The following is a 25,186-nucleotide window of genomic DNA, read 5'->3' on the forward strand; positions in this document are numbered from 1 at the left end:
GGTCATTCCAAACTTAATAAGGTACGAAGCTTCTCTCCTCCTCTTAGTTTCGAGACATGCAAACTTTCATATGTCCATGCCGATCGATGGTGGTCAATCCACCATGAATTGATCCCATCGGGCTCGAGGTATGCTTCTGTACCGGTTCTTTCTTGACTCTGTTATCTCACCTTTGATGCGATACCATGCTTTCGAATTTGGTCCAAGAAATAGAAATAGGGAATGATTTCGTTCAGTTCAGCTGTGCCGATCATCTTGTTTATCTCGCCTCCTTTGTGTAAAATTCGTCCTGAAACGTTCCTTATGCCTTATGTGACAGAATTGATATTGTTTTCTCCTACCAGTTTATCACAAAATTCTTTTTGACTGATGGAATATGAACCCCAATAGCATCTGAATTTTTCTTACCGCAAAAACAAATGAAGAACAATTCGTGGAAGTTGTTAATGACGGTTTCGCTATCTTAAATAAGACAGGGAGTCGATGGTTCCAATACGTGCACGGGGTGTATAATGTTCGTTAGGTCAGGCAACAAAAAAGGACCAGCAAAAGAAAGACATAAAAATCCATTAATTCTTAACCATTCTGCTTCGAGTCTTACACGCAAAGTATATATGTAACCAGTTGATTCTCGCGCAAAATGTTTACACTTCTGCTAGTTCTCACTTTCTTTAAAAAAAAATCCAGCCAATTCAGCAATCGACAACCCCGAATGATTAAGGTTAAAAATGATATCCGTGTCCAATTTTTTGGTTAAAATGATTTGACGAGATCTTGGGCTTTGTTTCGCAGCAGAAACGGCCCATGGCCACACGGCCAACGCCACGGTCGCGAGACGGCACGAGACCACGAAGCGCCAGCGTCACCAGGCCCACGTCCAGCCCGCGGCCCTGCAGCTCCGACGCTTCCTCCTCCTCCCGCGCCGGCGCCCGCGCCGCCTCCCCCTCGCCGCCGGCGTCGGACAAACCGGTGCCGTCCTTCCTCCGCCCCACCGTCAGCTCCTCCTTGCGCGACAGCTCCTCCACGCCAACTCCATCCTCCTCCTCCAAGGCACGCGCCGTCACGCCCAAGCGCCCGTCCACCGCCGACAAGGCCCCCGCGCGTCCACGGCCGACCACGCCGAAGCTCTCCCCTGCGCCCCCGCGGTCTGTCACGCCGAAGCGAACACCCGCGCAGAGCGCGCCCCAGCGGCCGGTCACGCCGAAGCGGACGCCCGCGCAGAGCGCGCCCCGGCCGGTCACGCCGCAGCGGACACCCGCGCAGAGCGCGCCCCGGGCGATCACGCCGAATCGGTCCCCCGCGCAGAAGCAGCAGCAGACGATTCAGGGTGCGCCGCGGCAGATCATCGCGCCCATGGACAAGGCCAAGGCCAAGGCGTCCACGTCGCGGTGGTCCGTGGTGTCGCCGAGGCAGCTGATGCAGAAGGCGTCCAACGCGTTCAAGGTCGGCAAGTCCCGCAGTAAGAAGAACAAGGAGCTAGCCGCCCCGGCGGCAGCGGCGGCGGCCTCGGCGTCCGGCAATGACGCAGCCGATGTGATCGAGACAGAGACATCGGCGAGAGCTCTCCCCGTGGAGGAACAGCAGCAGCACCCAGCTCCTGAAACGACTCCTCTCGATGTACATCAAGAAGAGGTGGTCGTGGAGCGAAACGCTGCCCAGAGCGCACGGGAGGAGGCGACTTCGCAGGAAGTCGTCAGTACTGACATTGAGACAGAGGAGCAGAGGGGTCGAGACGAGCAGGCCAGCGAAGGAGATGCAGAGAAGCCGAAGGCCATTCACGATCAGAAGGTCGTAATGGAGGAGTCTGAAGCTGTGGAGGTGGATAAGGCACCGGTGCCGGGAGAGAAGCCACAAACCGGCAATGTTGAAGAGACAGCGAAGGAAGCTGAAACGAACACAGAGGATGAACCGCCGGCGGCCGTCGGAGATGCAGCAGGGAAGGAGTCATCAACGCTGCCAAGCGGGCAAGACGAACCGGCGGCCAGCATGGCCCGAGAGGAGGTCGTCGAGGAGACCAAAGCTGAAGAGAGGCAGCAGCAAGAAGAACCGGCGAAGCAGGAAGAAGTCAAAGGGAACTCTGAAGCGAGTGCGATCTCTGAAGAACCGAAAGAACAGGCCGGGGAATCCAAACTGACCGCGGCATCCAGGGCGACATCGATGCCAGCAACGTCGCTGGAAGAAGCTCTCGAGGCAATGGACACGCCGACCAACGCTGCGACCACTACTTCGCGATCGGAGCCCGTGACGCCGGCCAAGGAAGATATCAGCAAGGACAAGGCAGTGATCGACACGCTGCTGAGCGCTTCAGCGCCGACGACGCCGCTGAGAGGAGGAGGATCTGCCAGGAGAGGAGGTACGTCGGCGGCGGCGTCGATGGCGAAGATCCCGGAGGAGGCGGTGCGGCTGACGTTCAAGGGGAGCAAGGTGAAGACGGCGCTGGAGAAGCGGCCGGAGGAGGCGCAGCCCAAGAAGAAGGAGGTGGCGCGGAGCAACGACGTGCTGGAGGAGACCAAGAGCAAGCTGCTGGAGAAGAAGGCGAGCAAGGTGAGGGCGCTGGTGGGCGCGTTCGAGGTCGTCATGGACAGCCCGCGCGCGTCCACCCCGGGAAAATCCCCCAGGCCAGGTGATTGGCAATAATTGATTGATTCGGAGGGAAGCTAGGGGTCCTGTGTGGTGAGGTGTGGTTTGAACTGTGACACTGTGTGGTGTTTTCTTTCTGGATCTGATGATGTTCTGGCATGTTAATTTTGTTTCTTCTGTTGATCATTGGTTCCGCTGGTCACTGAAAACAGATGGAGATGCTACTGTTTTGAGCTGTTCATTTGTCGATTTGAAATTTTTTGCAATATTTGAGTGGCATATTTGGAACAGTCAAATTTCCAGTGCCTTAAAGGTCAATTCTCGGTGGCAAATATTGAATTCTCTCTAGAAAATATTTTTCAATATGTATTCACTGCTATCACATTCACGAGAGAAATACTAGCAAATATTCCACAAGGGAATAGCGAGAGAAATAGCAAATACGTTCATGAGCCTTTATTCACGGACAATTCATGTTCGAGAAAAAATGTTTACAAACACGTCGAGGTACCAAAAGTTCGGTTACAGTCATGCACTTATGCACGCAGAAGCATCGACCATTCGATCCATTTCAATCAGCTCGTGATCAAATTTCCCACCGAACCGCAGTACTGTACCTCACACAGCATTCGCCGAATATCGAGTTCACGGTTACATGCTCGAATCAAGCAAAAGCAAAGGTCGATCCTCACTCGACAACGTCCTCGGCGTCGTCGACGATCGACATTAATTCAGCTGAGCTCCAGGAAGCGCCGGGCCATGGGATGCTTGGCCGCAGACAGCTCGGACGGGGCGAGCACCTCCACGACCTCGCCGTCGACCACGAGGCACACCAGGTCCGCGATCCGCTGGATCTGCTTCACGCTGTGCGACACCATCACCGTGGTGAGCCCCCTCGTCTTCTTCAGCCGCACGATCGCCTCCTCGATGTTCTGAGTCGATATCGGGTCCAGCGCGCTCGTCGGCTCATCCAGCAGGAGCACCTACGACGACAACAGAGCACGGAATTCCCGGAACGGGTCAGTGAAATTGCAGAAAATTGCAGTGAGATCTCGGGAGAATGGATACATCACAAGGGCAAAACTCAGCAATACAAGATCACGAGGCGTACTTCTGGGTCGTTGGCGAGGGTGCGGGCCAAGGCGACGCGCTGCCCCTGGCCGACTGAGAGCTCTGACGCCAGCTTGGAGGACAGGGCGGGGTCGAGGTCGGACAGGCTCAGTAGGTTCTTCACTTCTGCGTCGGTCAGCTTCTTGCCGAGCAGCTGCGGCCCGTATCGTACATTGTCTGCCACGGTTCCTGCAAAAGTACACGAAGAGATAGAACAGATTCAGAGGTTTCTATTTTTTCAGATATAATCAGATCTCTTGGTTATAGAAGCAGCTGAAAAAAGTCTGAACATTTTTTCTGTTTTGTGCACTGGGCAGCTCTTGCATCCTTGTTAGTACTGAAGAAAGTTCCATGATAGAACGGCTCTCTACGCTTGGACCAATATCTCTTTTAACACTTTTTAAAAAAATTGACATTTCAGACGAGAGAAATATTATACCCTTGGCACACCTATATGTTCTTTTGTAGCATAGAACAAGTCTATACCACATCGTTACTCAACGCCACATTACAATTTGACATTATGCCAAGTACTAATACTCCTTTATCTTTTAAAAAAGGGTACTAATACTCCTTTCTCCAGCGTAGAAACAGTCGTTTGGAAATAGTCAAAGCCAAAGTTTCCAGTAACCCCTTGTGTTAGATACAGAATTGCACCTTGAATACAGAAAAGCCATAATGATAACAACAACCTAATTTTAGACAACAATCAAAAGGCCTGGCTTATTAAAACTAGACCAATTTCAGTAACCCCTTGTTTCGATTGCATGATTGGTATATATGAATTGAGGAATCAGAATTAGACAGACGGAATATCAGTTGTATGCTTTTGGTTGCACCACAATTTCAAATGAATCGGTGCTCAACTGAAATAAGATCACAGTAGATGTATGAATTGGAAGGAAAAAAAACTTAACACCTCTCTTCTATGCATATACACATACATATTACTAATGCCAAATTGATTTGAGTAAAATAATTATTCATATGCATCATATTGTACTTAATGAAGGTCATAGTGAAGCAGATTAGAACAGCGGAGGAGACAAGAATTGCTTACTAGGCAACATAATGTTATCGTTATGTCAGACCTCCGCCAGCATAAAGTATGTTTTATTTCATTTTTTAAAGTATAAAGTATGCTTTGTTATAGTCAAAGAGCCAACTTTTGCATGCCATCATCCGTGTATCTGTTAAAAAAATTAGATAATGATCTGATAAATTAGTGAGCCAATGGCATCATGGGAGCAGTATTATTTGATTCCTAGTAAATCAGTCCATGGACCAAGCACTGCCAATAGGTTTCCTGCACCTTCAACTAGAGTACATATAAACAACTGCAGCATTGTAGCATCTGGCTATCCTCATGGTCAAACATTAAATTAGCATGGTGGCGCAAGTCATGCTTGCCGAGCCCTTCATCCGGTGACCTCTACACAATTCAAAGAGGAAATTATTCCCTGCCAGCTTAATCTAGAAGGCCGATCGATACCCATGTTTTTCTTTTCTTTTTTCCAGACTTCTGCACCGTTTGGCTAAAATTCAGCTACATATTTTAAAAAATCCTCAGCTACATTTTACTGGAAGGTCAGCAGAAAATTTTCAAATGGTGTATCGCACTATCGTCAGGGAACCTGAAGAACCGGATCCCACCAGGCCACCACAGGTTCCAGCGGTCCAGCCTCCACCGCGCACCGGTTTCTGAAGTGGTGTAGTGCTGTGTCAACTTTTGTTAGGTCTTGACACGGATATTCCCCGACTACCGTCATCTCCCACTAAGCGCGAACCATGGAACAATCAATCGACTTGATAAGCAAAGGCCGCACACTACGCTGATGCCAAACGTCCGAGGGCATGCTCAAATTGCGCGGATCAATTCGAGTTCTCAATTCCGTTGCCAGAAACCCAGAATGAATGAATCGCTGGGGAAAGCACAAGCAGGCGTGCGATTATAGTTAAATAAACGTACCGTCGAACATGGCGGGGAGCTGGAAGAGCATGCCGACCTTGCGGCGGAGCGCGAGGACGTCGATGCCGCAGATGTCGGCGCCGTCGAGGGAGACGGCGCCCGGCGCGGGCTCCCAGAGGCGGTTGAGCGCGCGGAGCAGCGTGGACTTGCCGCTGCCGCTGGGCCCGATGACGCCCATGACCACCCCGCGCGGCACGTCCAGGTCCACCCCGCGCAGGATCTCCTCCCCGCTCGCCTCCGACCGCCGCCGCAGCCCGCGCACCCGTATCTTCGGCCCGACACCGCCGTTGCCGCCGGCGAGGCCGTCCACGTCCAGCAGATGCTCCCTGCTGCTGTTGTCATCTGCGAATTGACCCATTTGATTTGACATACATCCATCAAGTCATTAACCCGTGCTTGGTAATCACGGTTGGATGTACTAGGAATCAAGCTTGGTTTGGTTAATTACCTGATGCTGAGCCCATTTGTGGAGACAGAGATAGCTAGCGGCCGTCACAGGAGTCTCACGCAGCGCAAGGAGCAGACTAGCAGAGAGAGGAGCAGGGTGCCGCCGGGTGGGAATGGCGTCCGATATGGTTTCTGTGGAGTATGGCGTCGGATTCGGCGCGTCCTTTTTATTAGCTTTTCCGAGCTTTTCTGCCTTCTGGGCTGCAACTGAGGTGGGCGGCTTTTGTTGCGTGCGTGGCGAGTCACGGGAAAGGGTGGCACTCCACTCGGTGACGGCCGCCAAGCTCTGGAGCCCTGGACTCGTGTCGCTCCCAAAGAACACATGCCGGAGCCGGGACCCAGATCGCATGGTTTATAGCTTATCGATCGGCATGGTTACAAGGGCATCTTCAGCCTGTTACTGGAATCGGAATCGGTACTCAGTATCTCTGTCATATGTCATCGCTTCTCTCTCCTGTCTATCATTTCTTTTTTCAATTAAAAAATATATTTTCACTAGGACCAACGTACTCCAACTTTTTTTACCTGTGAGGTAGCAGTCTCTTGCAGAAGTAACTAGTATTATATATTTTCATACTTTCTCTTTTCCACCTAAGCAAAAATCTGACACATGAAGCTAAAATAACGGCAACATATCAGTTGTCGGAGATGCCCTAACTCACAAGTCTAGGACTTTTGGTAATTATCGTTTCTAATGGCTGCCGTGGTGATCTGACTACCGTCAGCTTTAACATCGATGTTTTATATGAAAGCGCAGAGCGGTCATCGCACTCTTCCATCGTATACACGGGATTCATGTCGACCGGCTGTCATCCGGTCGTGGCAGTCGGCGACACGACGGGTTGATGCCTGCACCAGTTCGTTGCTGGTATGGCCGGTCTGGTTCAGATTTAGTACTTCCTCCAATCCACAACACATGCATCGGAGGGAGTAGAAAACAAAACTGTTTGGAGTTTGTCGAGTTTGGGCTTCTGGTTGCTTTTCTACAGTAGCTCATATGGGGCTAAGAACTACTCCATATGGAGTGTCTTGGACTAATAGCAGGGCCTGCTTATAAGCCACGTCAGTTGAGCAAAACGGTCCAACTAGGCATATCAATCCACCGGCCCAAACTGCTGACATGTTTGTGATGGGCCAAGAGGAGGTCGGCCTTTTGCTGCTCCTGCTGTCATATGGCTCGACTTAGAGCAACTCCAGCAGATGCCCTATGTGACCCCCAATAGCTAAATTTGGGGCTTTTGGGCCCAAAACCACTCTCCAGCAGAAGCCCAATCCCATGCCCCAAATCCGCGAGCGCCCCAAATCCCGATCGGGATCCCTCATATCGGCGAGCGCGCTCGGGATCCCCCATCCGGCAACCACCGAGGCGGAGATCTCCCTCCCGCACGTTCCTCTGCTTCGCGCCTCCGCCCAGGTATTCTTCTTCTACATCTTCTTCTTCTTCTTTGCCGGCCAGATCTGAGATGAGTGGCGCTGGTTGGGGTGGCGGTCGGCGGCGCTGGGCTAGGTCATGGGGCTGCCCGGAGTGGGTCGGTGGGGGTTGGCGGCGCTGGATTGAGGCTAGTTGGCGGCGCTGTTGTCGAGAGGGGCACGGGCGCAGGGTACGCTTGCGGGCGTTGGAAGGGAGCAGAGGGAGGGAAGAGGGGCGCGAGCTGAGGATCTGGGCGGAGGTGGAGGGGCACGGGCACGGGATTGGGCTGGCGGCGCTGCTATCCAGAGGGAGGAGGAGAAGAGGGGAGGGGCGCAGGCGAGGGAAGGGAGGGGCGTCGGGGAGGGAGGAGGAGAAGAGGGGAGCGGCGGCGGTCCTGTCCAGCGTGAGAAGGAGAAGAGGGCCGCAGGGGGTGGTACTGGCGTTGCTGTCCAGAGGGAGAAGAAGAGAGAGTTGGACTAGGAGAAGGAGATGGTGCTCGGGATGGCAGAGATGAGAGAATGCAGCGCAATTTTGATCACTCTTGCATATGACACTGCAAATTGAAGCAAAGTTCTGTACAAATAGAAATGATATTTGTCTACCATTTGTGAAATTATAGAGTGTTGTGATGGATTCTCAAGATGATGCAATGGGTATGTATACCAGTTTATTGAGTGAGAGAGTCGGCGTTGATGAAGTTTGAGATGACACTCACAATTACAGCCCAATTGGAGAGCAACCAATGCCAACTCAAATTGTTACTCCTTTGGTGAGACCAAACAACAAGAGAACAAAAAATTTCACCATTGAGGAAGACCAAGTGTTGGTCTCGGCATGGTTGTATGCTAGTTTGGATCCAATAATAAGAAATGAACAAAAAAATGCTACTTATTGGAAGAGAATTCATGAGCAGTATGAATTGCACAAGCCTGAAGGAAGTGACCGAAACATTAGTTCTCTAACACACCGTTGGGTTGTTGTGAAGGAATAAGTTGGCAGATTTTGAGAGGAACAAGTTGTGTGAGAGGAGATTCAGAGATGGGTGGAGAGTGAATGGACAATGATTTCACAGTTTCATATATATATATAGGAAAAATATAGCCGTTTGAAAAAGAGTTGTTCAAAATATAGCCGTTGGAAATATACCTAGAAGATTTCGTAATTTATAAAGACTCTGTTAATTAAAATATAATATTATAGTGTACTTAAATAATTGATTATGAATAAAATAAAACATTTTTAATTTAATTATATGCGTTTCAAATATATGATTTCAAATCGACTCATTTAAAATATTGAAGTTTAGCAAATCGGTTGAAAGATATGAATATAATATAGACAAATCAATTTAGGGGATGTGATTTGGGGAATTTGCCGAAGAGTGTTGTGATTGGAAGGGGAGGAGCAAATGGTACAGGGGATCCTCATATATGAGATTTAGGGGATGAGATATAGGAAAACTCCTGAAGTTGCTCTTACTACTCCTTCCTAGGCAATAGTTTGGCTTCCTCTCGGGAAAAAAAAAGCAATAGTTTGGCTCCTACGGTCCAGGGTCCACAGATTCCATTAGACAGTACTAATACGCAGTTTTGCACTTGTTACTGCAAACCGTGAAAACTCCATTCGGTGCAAACCGTGAAAACTCCATAAAAAAAATTTAAAAAAATCTCAAGAAAATCACATATGTTAGAAAAGTGATGCTAGAAATATGTGTAAAATTTCAAGTCCAAACTCAATTTCATTTGGTAGCGGCGAAAAAAACAAATTCTGCATGAATAGTGATCTTTGAGTGTTTGACACTATTCATTGTAAATTTTTCTTTTTAATTCCTTCCAAATGCTTTTGATTTTGAACTTGAAAATTTTCAGGTTTGTAGAATTTTTTTGAAACTTTTAAACACGGTTTTTATGAAGTTTGCACGGTTTGCACCGAAAGATGGTTTTCAGGGGATATTTCGCCACATAATCAAGCAAACAGTAAAGTAAACAACACGTACTGCTGTGATAAGACTCATCGCAAGAAGTGTTTTCAGCCATAGACTAGTAGAAGTTAGTTGGCCCTGGCAGCTCCGGCCCCGGATGCGGCGCCTCGGGTGTTGGATTCGCCGCTGCGTGCTACTGCATCCCGTGAGGATGAATGGAGAGAGGTTCCCTCAAAGCGCCGTCAGTCGCGTGGCCGCGACCCTTCTCCGCGCAGGTATGAGGTTGACCGCGGTCTCATCTTCAGGAGGAGAACGCACGGGAGATGCTTCCGCTGCCTTGCCGAGGACCACCGTGCCGCTGCCTGTCGTGACCCCGTGCGGTGCCTCACCTGTCTCCGCTCATGACACCGGGAGCGCGATTGCCGCTTCCGCAGCCCTGCCTGCGAGGGTAGCCGCTGCCACGCGTCATCCCCCCTGCCATGCCGCAAGGCGTCGGCTCGTTCCTGGGCTGCTGTGGCAGCGCAGCCGAAGTGCACAGATGGGCGTGACCATGTGGAAGCTGCTGCTGTCCCTGACTCGTCTTCTGGAGCTGCAGCCTCGTTGGAGGCCTCGATCAAATCAATGTTTGCAGCAATGGTGGCTTCACTTCGTGACGACGTCCAAGTCATGATCTCTGCCTGCTTGCGGGAGCTTCAGGAGTGGTTGTCTCGTGCTTCTGAGTTCTTTGTCGGCCACGAGGATGGGATCAAGTCGCTTCAGGAGGTGGCCACCTCGGTGCGGAACTGCATGGCTTCGCCTCCATTGTCGCTCCGCGTGGATTCAGGACTTGGAAGCCTCTACGGGCCCTGCTCTCCGCGCGTCCGCCGGGCTTTGGAAGTTCAGACCGACACATCCGTGACATCTTGTGTGTCGCTCTTTCGGGATGAGGCTGCTCCTGCTGAGACGTTCTTTGGCAGCCTTGAGCTTCAACCGATGATTGCCGCTAGAGAGAAGGTCGTTGATCTTGTGCCGAGGCATCGAGAGCATCTCATGGTGCATGCGGTGCATGCCCCTGTTACCATCCCAGAAGTGGAGGACACTGATGACACACAGGTGCAGCCTGGGATCAACAACGAGGCCCCTTCGGAGCAAATGCAATCCCTGGAGGTCGTACCAAGTGACTTGGCGATGCCCGCTGTGTTGGCGGCGGTGGAGGTTGGGGCGATTGTCGCCTCCGGAGTGGCCGACGTGTGCACGTTGAAGGATTCCCTTGCCAAGATTCCCGCGCCTATCCTTGATACGCCGGAATCGTGTCGCTCTCGTGTTGCTGTGCCCCAAGATACTCCTCGACGCAGCGAAAGGTTGGCGCAACATCAGAAGAAAGTTGCAAGGAGCGTGGAGATTGTGGCACAAGAGTCTCTAGTGCGTGCCTTGCGTGACTTGGGGCTCTTGGGCCCCAAAGCGAAGTTTCATAATGAGGCCCGTGACAAGCTTGAGAAGTTGTTCCAAGGCCCATTGGCAATGCAATCCATCCAGGAGATCCAAGCGCTTGTCAAGAATGTGAATAAGGTGAAGAAAAGGGGTGGAAAAGGGATTGGAAAGGAGCGCCCAGAAGCTGGATGATTAGTCATCCTCAGTTCGTGTGGTCGTCTACGCTGTGTGGTTGGAGGAGGCATGTCGGTTTTCACTCGATGGGTTGCGAGCATTTGTTGAGTGTTGTTGTGTCTTTTTGCACGAGGGGGGCTAGTGTTGGGTGTGTGTTATTGGTTGAGATAGTGCGTCGCATTTGGGAGTAGTCCGCATGCGGCTCTTGTGGGTTTGAGTGGTTATCCGCTTGTTCGTGTATGGTTCTTGGTCCGGTTTTTCTTATAAACGGGACCAATTTTCTTCTTCTTAATGAAACGGAGGAAACTCTGTCCGTTTCATAAAAAATAAAAATCTATCCATCTCTTTATCTCTGAAAAGAGACAAGGAATAGGGTTGCCAAAGCCCTTTATTCTCCGCGATTACGGTTCAGTCATCACATCAAGCTTACCCACATCGAAATTATTGAACGAAACTGATCGATAGGCGTCACTTAATCGGTCAACGCCGAAATGGCCCGCTTCTTTTCTGAACACCGTAAGGTGATGCAACGTGCACCTCCCCTAGCGTCATAGGCTCAGCAGTAGAATCAATCATCTCAAGAATCTCGCCAACGAGCCAAACAGTGTACCCGACGGAGACGGTCTTCAGAGGAACAGTGGAGTTCATGATTTCGTTCTATATAGGCGCCCCAGTCAGGAAGCCCACTTCAAGAGCATCGTCGTCGGTGGTCCTCCGAGTCTCTATCAGCAAAGCTCTCGGCCAGCCATCACTCTATCAAATCACCACATCGACCAAATAAGCCAAGCATGTATGAGCCAAATGGCTGGTCGTTGTTGAAAGGCTCGATGAACGTGATATGCTGGTGTCTTATCCGTAGGGCGGTAGGGGAATGGGGGTGTTGCCTGTTTCTGGATTGAAAATTCATCCGAGGGCCAATGGCTGAAACATGAAATGTTGCTGTAAGAAAGGGGAAAAAAAAGAACAGATACTTACTTCATGTGAAGATGATAAAAGCGCCTTGCCTTTGAGTAACACCTATCGGATCGGAGAAATCATGGGTTACAAATATTTAAAGCACAAACGAGCACATTGTACAGTCATCTAGTTGGGGGTTAATTGATTGCTTGTCACGAGAACCATGTCGGCTGTACAAGTTCGTCCAAGGGCAGTGATGCGGCTGATGCCAGAGAGTTCCCTGTCTGGGACAAAATAAAAGATGTTTCTGCATCGTGCACGCCATACAAAGAAGTATACCCAGCAGCCACTGTAAAAACAAAGAGTACTCAGCTCAGCAGCTCTCTCTGAATGCATGCCTCCAGATAGCGTACCGATCGGCGGATCATCAAAGCTTTGTCACGAGGAGAGGAACTGTGCCGGAATCATGACAAAGTTCCCGCATGGAACTCCTTTCCAAAGAAAACGTATGAAACTAAGTAGAATCATGACCGGATAACCTTTGTCATGTGTATCACGGACGGCGATCGCGTCGTCGCTGATGATCAGGGACGGTACAGCGTACGGGCCGGCGGTTTATGAGTCGTGGCCACAGCCAAACGGGAAGGCGCCTGACGACTGCCACACCCACACACGTTTGCAGCTGTACGCCTGGTGCCAAAAAGAGAGAGAAACTCGTATTGAAACCCAAGGGAGAATCACGCCGTACGGCGGAGTCGGTGAGGCGAAGAGACCACGGAACTACTAACGCGAAAAAAGGTAGTGGCTTCAATGCGACAGCACCAGAAGTTCTTCGGCACAGGACAGCAGAACGTGCCGTAGGAGATTAACACGAGTGAAATCACACCGCTCACACGACAGCATTCGGACGATTCCTCGCTGTTATTTTATGGAGGAGGGAGTGGGCGGAAGGATAAGCCCGAGCAACAGAACAGAAGCAAGTGGACGTGTGGCCTAGCCGTTAGGTTGGGGACAAAGGGTACGGCCAGGAGAGCACGAGGCCACGACGCCGGCCGGCGTTGCTTTCCATTCCTTGCCGTAAATGACGGGCAAGTACTATCACGAGGCAATTGTGCGGCAGCCGATCGCTCCTCTCACGTGGTTAGTAGTAGGAGTTGTGGAGTACTTAGAAAGCAGAAGCTGCAGAAAACAAGCAACAAATGCGAGCAAACTGAGCGCAACAAAAGAGAAAAGAACAACAAATGCGACATGGGCACGCACGGCCGCTTTAGCTCGCCGGGGCACACCAGCTTACACGAAAAAGGGGTCGCAGCACTTTCTCTCGTACAGACAAAAGAATTACACGCATACGAACAGCTTTTCTCCATTGGTTCCCTAAACCCCGACCCGGCCGGCGCATGCCGCCGAAACCTCACCTGTTGTGCGAGGCCGCGAGCACGCACGGCACGACAGCAATTCGTGGTTCCGATCCGCAGAAGATCCAGGCGAGGAGGCTCGGGCTTCGCGGCGGGATATGCGGGCCGCTGCCCATCGCGGCCGGCCGTATTCCGGAGCATCAGCTGTGGCTAGGCACCGCTGCCTCGAGATCCCCGCGAAAGCAACATACCTTCCCCCGCCGTCGCGGCTCCCGAGGCGGCCATGCGCAACGAGGGCCAGAGATGGGCAATAATTACTGCGCTACCCATCACGTGATCCCCGCAATCGAGTGCCTCTCGTGCCCCCGCTTTACTGCTCCGTAAATAACGTCGCACGTCGGGGGGCAGTTTCGCAAAATGCAGATACCTTTCCGGGCCTGCCCGGAAGGGCCCCGCGCAGGCAACAGCTGTGCCTAGGTGCTAGGGCCGTTAAGGCCGGGCGAGCCCCGGGCCCACCAGCTGGAGCCCGGCCACCGACGCGCCCCGGCTCGTGGCTCGCCGTCGGCCGCGATCGGCGGGAGGCGGCTGACGCCGGCGAGCTCGGACAGGCACCTGCCGCTGATCTCGGTCCTGCCGCGGCTGCCGGAGCTGACGGCGGCGGAGCACGAGTACCGCCCGGCGGCGGCGTCCGTGACCAGCATCTCCGCGCGCACGAACATCAGATCGGACGGCCGCGTGTCGCTCCACCGCTGCTGCGCCGCGGGGGCCGTCTCGCCGTCGCAGCCGCAGGCGGTGCTGACGAGGATCCGGTGCCCGAACCGCCGGTCGAACGCCTCCGGGTCGGGCTCCGCCACCGCCGCCGCCGGCTCCACCAGCAGCACCCGGTCCTTCCTCACCTTGGCGGCATCGAAACAACCCACCGTAGCTGCGAAGCTTCCTGCCAGATCGGCCGACCGGCGGGATGTAGGGCCCACCTTCCCCGCCGCCCGTACAGACCCCGTCGAGTGCCGGCCAGTGATCCTCCTCCAAGCCGGAGAGGGAGCAGGCGCAGGCGCAGGAGCCAGAGCTGCTTCCTTCTCCTTGGTTACTGCTGCCGCCTTCTGCTCCGGCGGGTCCGGGGGCCCCGTGGTGGACGGCTTGGGCGGCTCGGGGAGGAGAAGCACGTCCTCCGGGTCGACGCGGGAGCGGCAGAGCGGGCACGTGGAGTGCGCGTCCAGCCACGTGTCGACGCACTCGACGTGGAAGCCATGGCGGCACTTGGGCAGCAGCCGGAGCGCCTCCGTGGGCTCGAACCGGCCCAGGCACACGGCGCACTCCAGCCCGGCCTTCTGTCCGCGAAGCGCGCCGAAGCGGAACACCGGGAGCGACTCCACCACGGCCCGGTCCACGCCCGAGTTACGCCGCCCTTCCCCGCCGCCCGCCGCCCCTCCGACGCCGGCCGACCCGCTCCCGTACGGGCCCGACGACTCCGCCGCGCTGCGCTTGCAGTGCTTGGCGTAGAGCAGCAGGAGGAAGGTGATGGAAAAGACGCTCGTCAGGATCCCCACCACCACTGCCACGCCTGGCCTGAAGGGCGTGGCCGACGCAGACGGCGTCGGGGACGGCAGCGGCGACACGATCGCGCCGTCGTAGTCCGAGAGGAGCAGCCGCCGCGACGGCTCCATGGCCAACTCTCGCTCGAGCGGCAAATTAAGCTGCAGAGGCAGAGCTAGCTCCGAGAATTACGAAGAGATAACAATGTGCCGCTCCACTGCGGCCACCGCGCGAGTGTTGATTGATTTGTAAACAACTAGTAGTAGGGGTAATAATAGCTGTGGAGACTAGAGTTGTAGGCTTGTGTCGGACGGCCAGAGCTAAACGGTGGGGGGCGGTGAGCGGATCTTCGTTGGTGGGGCCTAGCGGCTAGTGAGGCATAGGAGGGCCGGAGAGCGGAGGAGGCTGGGCTGCGGCGCTGTTGCGCTACTCCGCTGGTGAGTGTTAACCAAAACGAACCCCCGTGCGGCTTGTCGCGGAGCGAGCGAGGGAGACACTGCGGGAGGGGAGTGGCGCTACACTACGGGCACTGACAGTTTAGTGGTAGAGGGGGTGGGGCCGTGTGTCAGGAGATGAATGGAGTACGTGGTGTGTTGTAGGGGGTTTCTTTATTCTGAGAAGGGAAATGCAATGGGGAGCAGCATGGGCTGGGGCGCAGAGACCCCTGTTTCGAGCGAGTAAGGCGCATTTAAGAATTGAAGGGTGCGAAATTACGGTTTTGGCCGCGCTTCAAGTGCCTGTTAACATGGGGCTGCCAGGATGGTAATATCGGAAAAGAACTGGGCCTATTTCCTTTTTCTGTGCTGAGATCGGAGGCCATGCGCGCGCGCTGCGAGGGAATGAATGCCCGTGGACGGAAAACCAGAGGAAAAAAGACGAGGCGCGGCAGACGCGCACGCGAGCTGATTATCGCTTCGGTCACTGACACTGCTGCCGTGGTTCGCCGTGGACCCTACATGTCAGAAATTACAAGGCAGGATAGTACACAGCGGTGGAGCAGACAGAGAGAGTGGGTTCTTCTGGATCATCAAAGTTCGGGACACGTGATCAGGCCCTGCTTTGCTCGACGAGCAGCAGCGAAATTTGAATGTTTTGCTCGGGAAAAATATTTTTAAGTTTATGGGCGCCTCGTGCGGCTACGAGGCAGGCTCAGGCGAGGGCAGGCAGGACCAGTACTTGTCGTCGTCCCCAGATCGCCTTGCGAATTTTTATATAGCTCGGCGTAATTCAGTTGGTCAGGTAGTAGTACGCAAGTGCATTGCTTCACGATTCGATGCCAATCAATTCGTCCTATGCTCCGATCCACCGGTGCGATATTTGAACATCACACTTGAAAATTTGCTCGGCCCTGCTCCTCCGGGACCGGGTAAGGGGGAAAAGGAACAGTACGGGGTGCTGTGGTACTGCTAGTGATATCGCTCACGTTGGCACTGTGTGGATCTGGATGCGCGGACACTGTGCAAGTACACTCCAGATTATAGCCTGCCATGGCAACTTGCTTACGGCCAGAGTGCAGAGGATGCCGATGGGGCCAATTTTCCGGCCAGGATCAGTATGATAACACTTCCAAGGGCTGGCTAGAGTACGTGGGGTTGGAGGCTTGCTCTACCACACTCGCACCTGCACAAACTCGGTCGTACGTACGTACGTACGTACGCCCCGCTGGTGTGACGCTGCCTGTGTCGGTTGCCAGCTCAAGCGAGTTCTGTGAAATTTTTCGGTAAGAATAGAAGAACTGAACGAACTCGAACAGGAGCTTGCATGTTTAACGACAGTTTTACCTTACCCCCTGCTGTTGCGCAACAATTTACGGACTCTTTTCGAGCGATGACCAGTCGACACGAAAAATGGTCCGTGCAGTTTCTCACTGCTGCGGTGCAATGCGGACCCCGTTTTATATGCCAACAGGGCGAGGCAATGTGGTAGGTGCGTTACGTACGTTAGCTGCACGGGGGAACGTCGACATAAGTCTATTCTCTTCTTCTACCGTGACTGACCCACGCGCAAGGAGAAAGGAACCAAATGACAGCCCTGGCTGGCTGCAGTGCAGCGATACAGGGCTGAGTGGCGTCTGGAACTCTGATCGAGTGGCGCCGGGTCCCCGGATATCAGTTATTCGTGATGACGGTACAGTGTAGCGGCTTGTCGGTGTCTGGCTCGAGATCGAACCCGTGCATGCATCCGTGCACCGTGCACGCGTGAGAAGCAATGTGACACGACGGGAACGCGAAACTGGGAAGATTAATCTGATACTGTTAACACTGGCAACTTGATCTGGTTTTCTCGTGGACGCGCTACCACTAGAATGGAAGCAATCACAGCAATAAGAGGGGAAGCCACTATATGCAATGAGAGGGGAAGCCACAGCCACTATATGCTAAATCATGACCTATGTTCGATGTATCCTTGCTATTAACATTCTTTTCTACTTTTCACGAGCCTTTTGATTTCCTCCGCTAGGCTATGTTTCTTGACGTCGCTGGTTCCTCTCATGATCATGGTTAACGCTTGAACCCAATTATTCTCCCGAGTTAAGACGACAACAAGGACATAAAAGCTCGTAAGATCTACTTTCTCCGTCTCATAATAAGTTATTCAAATTTGTCTGAACATGAATGGTATCAGCGGTTCACTTTGTTTTTTTTTTGTCTGTCGTCATTATCAGTCCTCTCTCATTTTGCAAGATAGGATTATGAATCCAAACAAAGTTACAGTAGTATTTGTAGAGGAATGTAGGTTTTTTCCTTTTTGAGAGGATGCAGATGAATGTAGGTAGCATTGCAAATTTTATCTTGTCCGGAAAACAAAATCTTGTACTCCGTACTCCATACGGAGGTTGCTACTGGTTTTCAAGGGCGCAGGGAAGGTGGACCGAAAAGTATGAAACGAAGTCCAAACAGTGCGCCGGATGCCCCGAAAGGCTTGACTAACTGACATGTTGTTATGGGCCGAGCACTAGGACTCTCAGCGGACCAAACCAGCCCAACCCAAGCACAGGCACTGGCTCCTCCAAATCCAAAGAAGAAGAAGAATTTCTCGAAACAAAAAGAAGAAGGAATAGCGCAGCAAAGCCGAAAGGCCCACGGCCCACCTGATCGTTTGATCCCCATTCTTCGCCTTTCTCTGGCTCTCGCGTCTCGCCTCGTCTTCCCCAACTACCTTCCTCTCTCCTTCACCACCCGCGTCGGCACCAAATCCCTCCACGCCTCTCGATCCCTCGCCGTCGCCAGCGTCGCAGCTAAAACTCTACGTCGCTCTGGTGGCCGCCTCCGGTAAGCCCCCCCCCTCCCTCCTCCAGCAGACCTCTCTTCCCTCTCCCTCATCCCTCTCTGTGCCGATTTGATTTGAGCGTGGCGTCCGTCCCGCGGTTTGATCTAAGGGAGCAGTGGAACGGCACCGCTCGTTGGGAGGGCCGTGGCGTGTGGCGCGCCTCTGCTGAATTTTGACGGAGCGGGCCGTGCCACGCTAGGGGAATCGCGCGATTCGGCGGCCTGACGGCGTGGAAGGCTGAGGGTTGTTATGCGGGTGCCTGAGCCTCGAGTGACGTCCCGCGTCGATAATTTCTCTGAATTTCGGATAGAGTACCATGCTTAATGGCTTCCAGGGGGTCCTCTACTTGTCATGTTTTTGGTGAAACCATGGTGCTGTTGCGCGAGCCCGTTTTATGCACGGAGAATAATATATTTTTTCGTCGTTTATTAGTTGCTAAATTTGGAAGACCATGTGAATGCAAAAGCTGTTTCCAGAAGATACTAATGCAAAAAGCTCACACCATGTAACTTGTTAAGTATTGTAGTATTCTGTTAGTTATGGCAATTTAACATCAATTTGATGTATCTAGTAATGAGAAGAAAGGGTTAAATAACACCAATCTTCATGCTTTTCTTATGGGCATATGAGGCCTTAATTTCTGTTACGTCATCTGTAACATAGGTTGGTTAGTCCCCTCTGACCCCTAGAAATTTTGGGTGTGCCGGTGCACACCATCTAGATCCGATCTTAGTGCGAGGTGGGCCTTGAGATAGAACAAAGTAGATGCGCACCCCTGCTAATTGCTCTTGCATCCTTGCTCTTAGCTCCGTGGAAGCGTGAGCTCTCTGATTTGTCTGGGTCTGCAAGATTGGTTTCAGCAATGACATACTTCACTGATTCGGCAGATAAATTTGGTTTGCATCTAATCATAATTTGTTGGTCTGCATACCTAAACTCACACCTTGAACCCATCTTTACAGGGTACGTAAAGAATTAATTACCATGAGCTCTCTCTGCCCTTTCGCAAAAGCTACCACTGGTGGTGGTGGTGTATGCCCCATGAAATCTGACAAGAACAGCAGCACGGTCAAATCTAACAAGAATGACAGCAGCAGTGTATGCCCAGTAACCGGCAAGAATAACGGCGAAGAGCACAAGGAAAGTGGCACCGACCATGCCGGAGAAGAGAGTCCTGACCCTCGTATGGTGCCTGCCAAGTGCCCCTTTGGCTATGACTCCAACACGTTCAAGCTCGGTCCCCTCAGTTGCATGGTCTGCCAGGCACTGCTCCATGACACAAGCAAATGCAAACCATGCTCGCATAAGTTCTGCAAGTGCGTGCGTCTTGTGTTTCACATATAGACACATACTGCATTTGTCATTGCTTGCATATGTCCTGACAGGTTAACCTTGGCAGGACATGCATATCACGATTTAAAGACTGCCCGTTATGTGGTGCTGACATAGAGGGGGTCGAGCCAGATCCCGAACTCCAGGCCCTTGTTGATCGCTTCATTGACGGCCATGCCCGAATCAAGAGATCACTTGCTGGAGGGGGCGTGGAAGAAGTCGATGGCAAGAGCAAGGTGATATATGAGGATGTCTCCATGGAAAGAGGTGCTTTTCTGGTGCAGCAGGCTATGAGGGTCAGTAATCAAATCAACTCCATTCTTCCTTAACCTGCGAAATTTGCACAATTCATGGTTATCCAGTATGTATTTACTCTAATCGATGATCTTGATGTTATGGCGATGTCCCTAACTTCCTCATCTCCAGGCTTTTCGTGCACAGAACATTGAAAGTGCCAAGTCAAGGCTCAGTATGTGTGCAGAAGACATCAGGGAGGAGTTGAAATCTGCAGAAGATAACCTAGATCTATGTTCTCAGCTTGGGGCAGTCTTAGGAATGCTTGGGGATTGCTGGTATGATCGTCTTTCTTGACTACTGCCCCTGCACTGCCTTTCACTTTTGCATACTAAGAAACAAACCACTTTGAAACAAACTAGGATTAAGTAGCGGAGAAAAAAATCTAGGATTAAGTAATGTTGGTTTGTCCCCCCTAGATTTGTTTTACTACCTAATGGCTGGTGGTTGTAGCATGGAGGTTCAGCATGTAATCTCCTATGTGAATGAGCCCATTCTATGCTAAGACCGTGAAACTCAATGTTTTTATGTGAACTTGCCATTGATACCTCGACCATGTAACTCAACGTTCTAACAAATGGCTTAGATATCCTAAAAATAAATAAAATAAGGATTCATTGTGTTTGCTGTGCATAACCTGTTCTACTCTAAGATAGCAAATCACCAAGAATAGTCTGACCTTGGTAGTTTAGCTATATATCGAATCAGATTTCTTGCTTTTTTCTATGCATGACTACGTTGAAATGACGAGGCATCATGAGTGATTTTTCAGTGCTCATGGTATGTATGGATTAGATCAAGTACAGAGCTGATAGGTTGCCAATTGCAGGGTAGTTGTAACTTGTCTGTATGGTGTATTTGCAATGTGGAAATTGGAAAACTATTCATTAATGTCGTATGCATGCAGCGTGCTGGATCTAGCCAGTAGCTGTTAGCTTGTGTATTAGCCAGTTCCCAAGATCTTTACTTCTGTTCATGATGTCCCATACATGCTCATATGAGAGACAAATGGTCTGTGATATGTCTCTGATGACCAAATTGTGCTTCAATTTCAGTAGTGAAAATTTTGGTCTTGCACTGGGCTATATTGTTCTGCTTCAGCTTTATCTAATTACTGCTTTGTACTTCTTTCGGTATATTGTTGCACATCATTTTATTTGCTAATTTTGTTGATACCTGAACTCTTTCTCCCTGGTCCTCATCATTGTTCTTTTCTTTTTCAGTCGGACCTTGGGAGACGCTTCTTCAGCGATCACTTACTATGAAGAAAGTGCTGAGTTTCTCTCAAAATTGCCCACAAAGGATCTTGAGGTTGTAATATATTCTAATATTTCATTATAAATAGTATTAACCTCTCATTGTTAATCTAGCTTTTTCTTTGTTCTATAGTTGGTCCATACACTCTCAGTTTCACTCAATAAAGTTGGAGACCTTCGCTACTATGGTGGGGACCTACAATCTGCAAGAAGTTACTATGCTCGTTCATTGAGTGTTCGCCAAAAGGCAGTAAAGGAACACCCGTCTGTGGCCTCCCAGGTAACCACAGTGCTCATGTTCTGTGAGTCATGAATTTAAGATTAAGCATAAATGCAAACTGATTTGTGCTAAACAAGAACTGGAAGGAACCTCGGGCATCCTTCTCTTTTTGTCCGTACTTCTATGTTACTATTTATTTGCTACCACTTGTCTTTGTTTTGGAACATCGAGCATTATCATGCAAGCTATTTTTTGGACAATGCTACTCAACTGTTACTTCTTAACCAGAACACTATCATCTGCCACATTGCATGTGTCTGGTACTCATGGGCATGCACATATTACGGGCAGAGTTGGAGGTAAAATGATAAATAGGCCGGATCCCCCAATGCAAACCGTTTTTTATGTTCATTGGCATTCACTGGAGGCAAGTCCTAGACCATACTGGAGCTACAAGAAGTTAGGTGCTGTAACTTTGCTTGCGTGATTTACTATGCTAACTAAAGATTTGACGAACAAACTTGGCAACCTGTTAGATTTCGCAACAATCTTTTCAAACTTGTTATTATTATTAGCAACCTGAACAAGAGATGGATGCAGATCTGGTAAATGATTTTCCTTTATTCTACGCAAAGGCCAAGAGGACAATAACATTTGGCATTCATGTTCCAAATCTTTTGCATTAAAGCATTCTGTGGTTCTGCCAGATTCATGCACATATATTTTGTGGTTCATGTACTCTATGCAATTATGTTCAATGATGGAAGTGATGGAAAGGGGATAGAGTATTGAGCTGTAAAAAAAATGCTCCTAGTCTTGAACATCTTATTTATTTGTTTTTCTTGAATCCTTGACTTGAATGGATCATTTCCATTCAAAGTGGTTGTCAAGCTTGCTTCACTGTAAATGTATATGTATAGTCAAGTTTGTCCTTGGTAGGATCCAGAGCTGTCTTGCTTGTTTCCTGGATAAACTGCAGTGCCAAAATGATAGTAATATTGAGAATCACTTGTTTGCTTAATTCATTACTTCCTACAGTACTTCGACGCAACAAGTCTCTGTTATTCGAAATGATAAGTATGGTGTGCACTAGTAGGATTGATTTATTCAACTGGATCTGTTACGCACAAGTCAGAACAGATAGATGATTCATTTTGTGCTTTGCTTTAGTTGGTTTTATTTGACAATCTGACTACTGTTGGGTCTAGGTAATTGATCTAGCAACTTCTCTAGCCAAAGTCGCGGATGTTGATAGAAATCTAGGTAACCAAGATGCGGCAGTCGAAGGTTTTGAGGAAGCCATCAAGTCCCTTGAGAAGTTGAATCTGGATTCTGAGCAAGCTGGTCTTGAGCAACGGGTAGCTCTAATTTATCCCTGCCGCACCTCATCCTCTCCTGTTTGTGCTCTGGCTCGTTGATCTGAGTAGCTTTCATTTTGTACTTTTTCAGCGCCGCTCCGTTCTTGACTTTCTGCACAAACAGTTGGATTCGAAGTAATGCAGATGGTCTGCCAGGCCGAGGTATCGTTGGGGGAGTACAAGTCTGAAGACCATGCATCGTCGATCATAGATCTAATACCAACATATTAGTCTGCACCGTATCATGCATGCTGTTTCGCTTCTGCCAGTGTAAATGTGCTGGTCTTGTATATGCACCATCGTGTATAACTTCATGTGCATCTCTGCTGCTTATAAAGTCACCAACACATTCATTTCTAGATCTACACAGACCTTTCCCATCTCACAATTAACAAACAATTAGGTGATTTTTTCTTCTGTGTGGGTTTAGCGAACAATTAACGTCCGACTCTCTCTGACTCCCGAACTCCCGATCCCCACGTACCTCTTCGTCCATCGATCTTTTCTTTTCCTCCGTCGTCTTTCCTTTTTTTCTGCCTCCGCAGACCTCACGCCGCCCGCATGCCGTGACGTCGCCCGTCCGCCTGCCGACGCCGCCTCGTGCTGCCACCGACGTCTCCTCGCGCCCCGCACCTCCTCCCTCCCAGACATCTCCTCCCGCCCCGCCCCTCGAGGGCTGTTGCCGCCGTCCTCACGCGCCGCCGCCGCCGTCTCCTCCCGCCGCTCCCGCCGACCCCCACGGGACAAACCCCCCCCCCCCCCCCCCCCCACCCTCATGTGCCCCCAGCCTCCACGCACTTCCGCCGGCCGCGTCGCGCCTTCCCGCTCGGGGTAGCCTCAATTGCAGCACTCCACCGCCGCCCACCATGCATGACTGCGCCGCGGGCTCCGTCGACTCCTCCACGCCCAAGAAGCTGTCCCGGAAGGTGCCCAAGACGCCTCACAAGGGCGTGCCAATTCTTCACCTAGGAAATTCTCCAAACACCTCGATCTCCCTTGGGCCGGTGACCCCAAATCCTTAGACAGACTTGATGACTGACTGATAGTCGTTTCTTCGTTATCTTGTGTGTGTGTGCGCGCGCACTATGAGATCAGGTGCTGGACGCGTCATGCCTGCAGGATGACTTCTACCTCAACCTCGTCGACTGGTCGTCCCAGAACATGCTCGTCGTTGGCATCGGCACCTGCGTCTACCTCTGGTCCGCCTCCAGCAGCAAGGTGTGGATGGACACTCTTTTTTCTTTCTTTGCATCCATTGTGTAGCCAGATTCAGTCATCCTTTTTTTTTGAAGGAGATTCAGTCATCCTTGTTATGTGTGATGCTGATGGCCGGTGCGTGACTGGCTGACATGAAGACGTCAAGGTTTGCTCTCTCACCATGATATATGCTAATGCAGTCACCACCTGCCTGATCGGTTCAGGCTATGAAAGTGTGGATCAAAATGTCTATGGAGTCTGAAAATATGCAGCTGCTTAGGTTCACAATTTTGTATGATGAACTGATGCTCAAGTGAAACACAAGGATTTTTTTTTTCTTTTACTCTCTTCAGGTATTAATACATCGTAACACTGGACTGTTTATTTCACTATGTGACATCTAAGCTTACTCGAATGTATGAGATCAGTGTGTATATGGAAGCCTTATTCAATTGCGACATCTTTGTCATGTTCAAAATATTTTTCCACTTGAACCAGCTTAGATTTTTAGTGAAACACTATGAAGTAGAGTATTCTTCTCTGTCACTCTGACATTTGTGTTCTTTAGTTAAGAATATGACATGTAAATGTACCCCGACAGATATCCGTGTCCTCAGTGACTACATTAGCGTGGAACTCAACCATCTTGTCCTCTGGTAGCAGGGACAAGAGCATATTGCAGCATGATATCCGTGTCCCCAATGACTACATTAGCAAAAATTTCTGGCCACAGATCAAAGGTGAGACTTCTAAGACATGACATTCCTTAAAAGTAATTCACTTGTTATGCACATTAAAAGTATCCCATGTGACGCTTAAATTGTGCGTCCTAATTTATTCCATTGCCTGTTAACTTGACCAATTCTTTGTAGCAGAAATTCATAGTTGTGCAAAAATGTATCCGCTTCGGAAAACACGGAAAACACGAGACATTATAGAGAAACCCAGGGGCAGGGGAATGTTACTTTCAAATTTAGAGAAAACTTCTGAGAACATTATAGAGAAACTTGTTGCTTGTAGTTGCACTCAGTACCCAGAGACCTCAAGATGGATCAAACTTCTGAGGCCATATTTATGACTCGAATGAAGCTGTAAATAATATCTGACCGTTGGAATGAGAGGTTCTTGAGTGCACAAAAAAGTGGACCTTCATCAAAAAATGGAATAGTGGATAATATTGTGAAGTACTTGTATTCTAATTATTGCTTCCAATTTTTTCCGAGTTGTAATATTTTGGCACCTAATTATAATATATTTTTGTGGTCGTGGATTTTATTTCAACAAATGTGTGTGCATCATAGGTTGCACACGCATGCTTGCATCGCTACACAATGACAACTATTTAAAAAGTTAAACGAGAAAAACTGTAATAAAAGATAACTTAAAGAAAAATTAAATTCAAAAAACATGTTTAACGTTTTAGGACCTGCGTGCAGGTGCATGCTTACTAGG

The 25,186-nt window shown here is 50.4% G+C and overlaps 5 protein-coding genes across 5 annotated transcripts; 3 read left to right on the top strand and 2 right to left on the bottom strand.

Moving 5' to 3' along the window:
- On the top strand, positions 1–2,832 carry LOC104582122 (neurofilament heavy polypeptide). Its single transcript, XM_024457410.1, has 2 exons — positions 1–21; positions 793–2,832. Exon 2 carries the CDS (start codon positions 805–807, stop codon positions 2,635–2,637), a length of 1,833 nt encoding a protein of 610 aa, XP_024313178.1. The 5' UTR covers positions 1–21; positions 793–804; the 3' UTR covers positions 2,638–2,832.
- Positions 2,833–3,011: 179 nt separating this feature from the next.
- On the bottom strand, positions 3,012–6,436 carry LOC100835920 (protein STAR1). The gene is made up of 4 exons (XM_003563432.3): positions 6,108–6,436; positions 5,660–6,001; positions 3,692–3,879; positions 3,012–3,563 (listed from the first exon to the last, which is right to left on the bottom strand). The coding sequence occupies exons 1-4, from the start codon at positions 6,121–6,123 to the stop codon at positions 3,312–3,314; spliced, it is 798 nt and encodes a 265-aa protein (XP_003563480.1). The 5' UTR covers positions 6,124–6,436; the 3' UTR covers positions 3,012–3,311.
- Positions 6,437–13,130: 6,694 nt separating this feature from the next.
- LOC100844632 (RING-H2 finger protein ATL43) lies at positions 13,131–15,357 on the bottom strand. The gene has a single exon (XM_010229098.3). The coding sequence runs from the start codon at positions 14,936–14,938 to the stop codon at positions 13,748–13,750; it is 1,191 nt and encodes a 396-aa protein (XP_010227400.1). The 5' UTR covers positions 14,939–15,357; the 3' UTR covers positions 13,131–13,747.
- A 2,562-nt stretch (positions 15,358–17,919) lies between these two features.
- Positions 17,920–22,946, top strand: LOC100836228 (protein NCA1). The gene is made up of 8 exons (XM_003563433.4): positions 17,920–18,079; positions 19,040–19,393; positions 19,477–19,705; positions 19,836–19,981; positions 20,927–21,014; positions 21,093–21,239; positions 22,388–22,537; positions 22,629–22,946. The coding sequence occupies exons 2-8, from the start codon at positions 19,062–19,064 to the stop codon at positions 22,674–22,676; spliced, it is 1,140 nt and encodes a 379-aa protein (XP_003563481.1). The 5' UTR covers positions 17,920–18,079; positions 19,040–19,061; the 3' UTR covers positions 22,677–22,946.
- A 139-nt stretch (positions 22,947–23,085) lies between these two features.
- LOC112269699 (protein FIZZY-RELATED 3-like) lies at positions 23,086–24,170 on the top strand. The gene is made up of 3 exons (XM_024456557.1): positions 23,086–23,463; positions 23,633–23,755; positions 23,830–24,170. Exons 1-3 carry the CDS (start codon positions 23,404–23,406, stop codon positions 23,875–23,877), a joined length of 231 nt encoding a protein of 76 aa, XP_024312325.1. The 5' UTR covers positions 23,086–23,403; the 3' UTR covers positions 23,878–24,170.
- Positions 24,171–25,186: the final 1,016 nt, after the last annotated feature.

Source organism: Brachypodium distachyon, chromosome 1, assembly GCF_000005505.3.
Source record: "Brachypodium distachyon strain Bd21 chromosome 1, Brachypodium_distachyon_v3.0, whole genome shotgun sequence".
NCBI lineage: Eukaryota > Viridiplantae > Streptophyta > Magnoliopsida > Poales > Poaceae > Brachypodium > Brachypodium distachyon.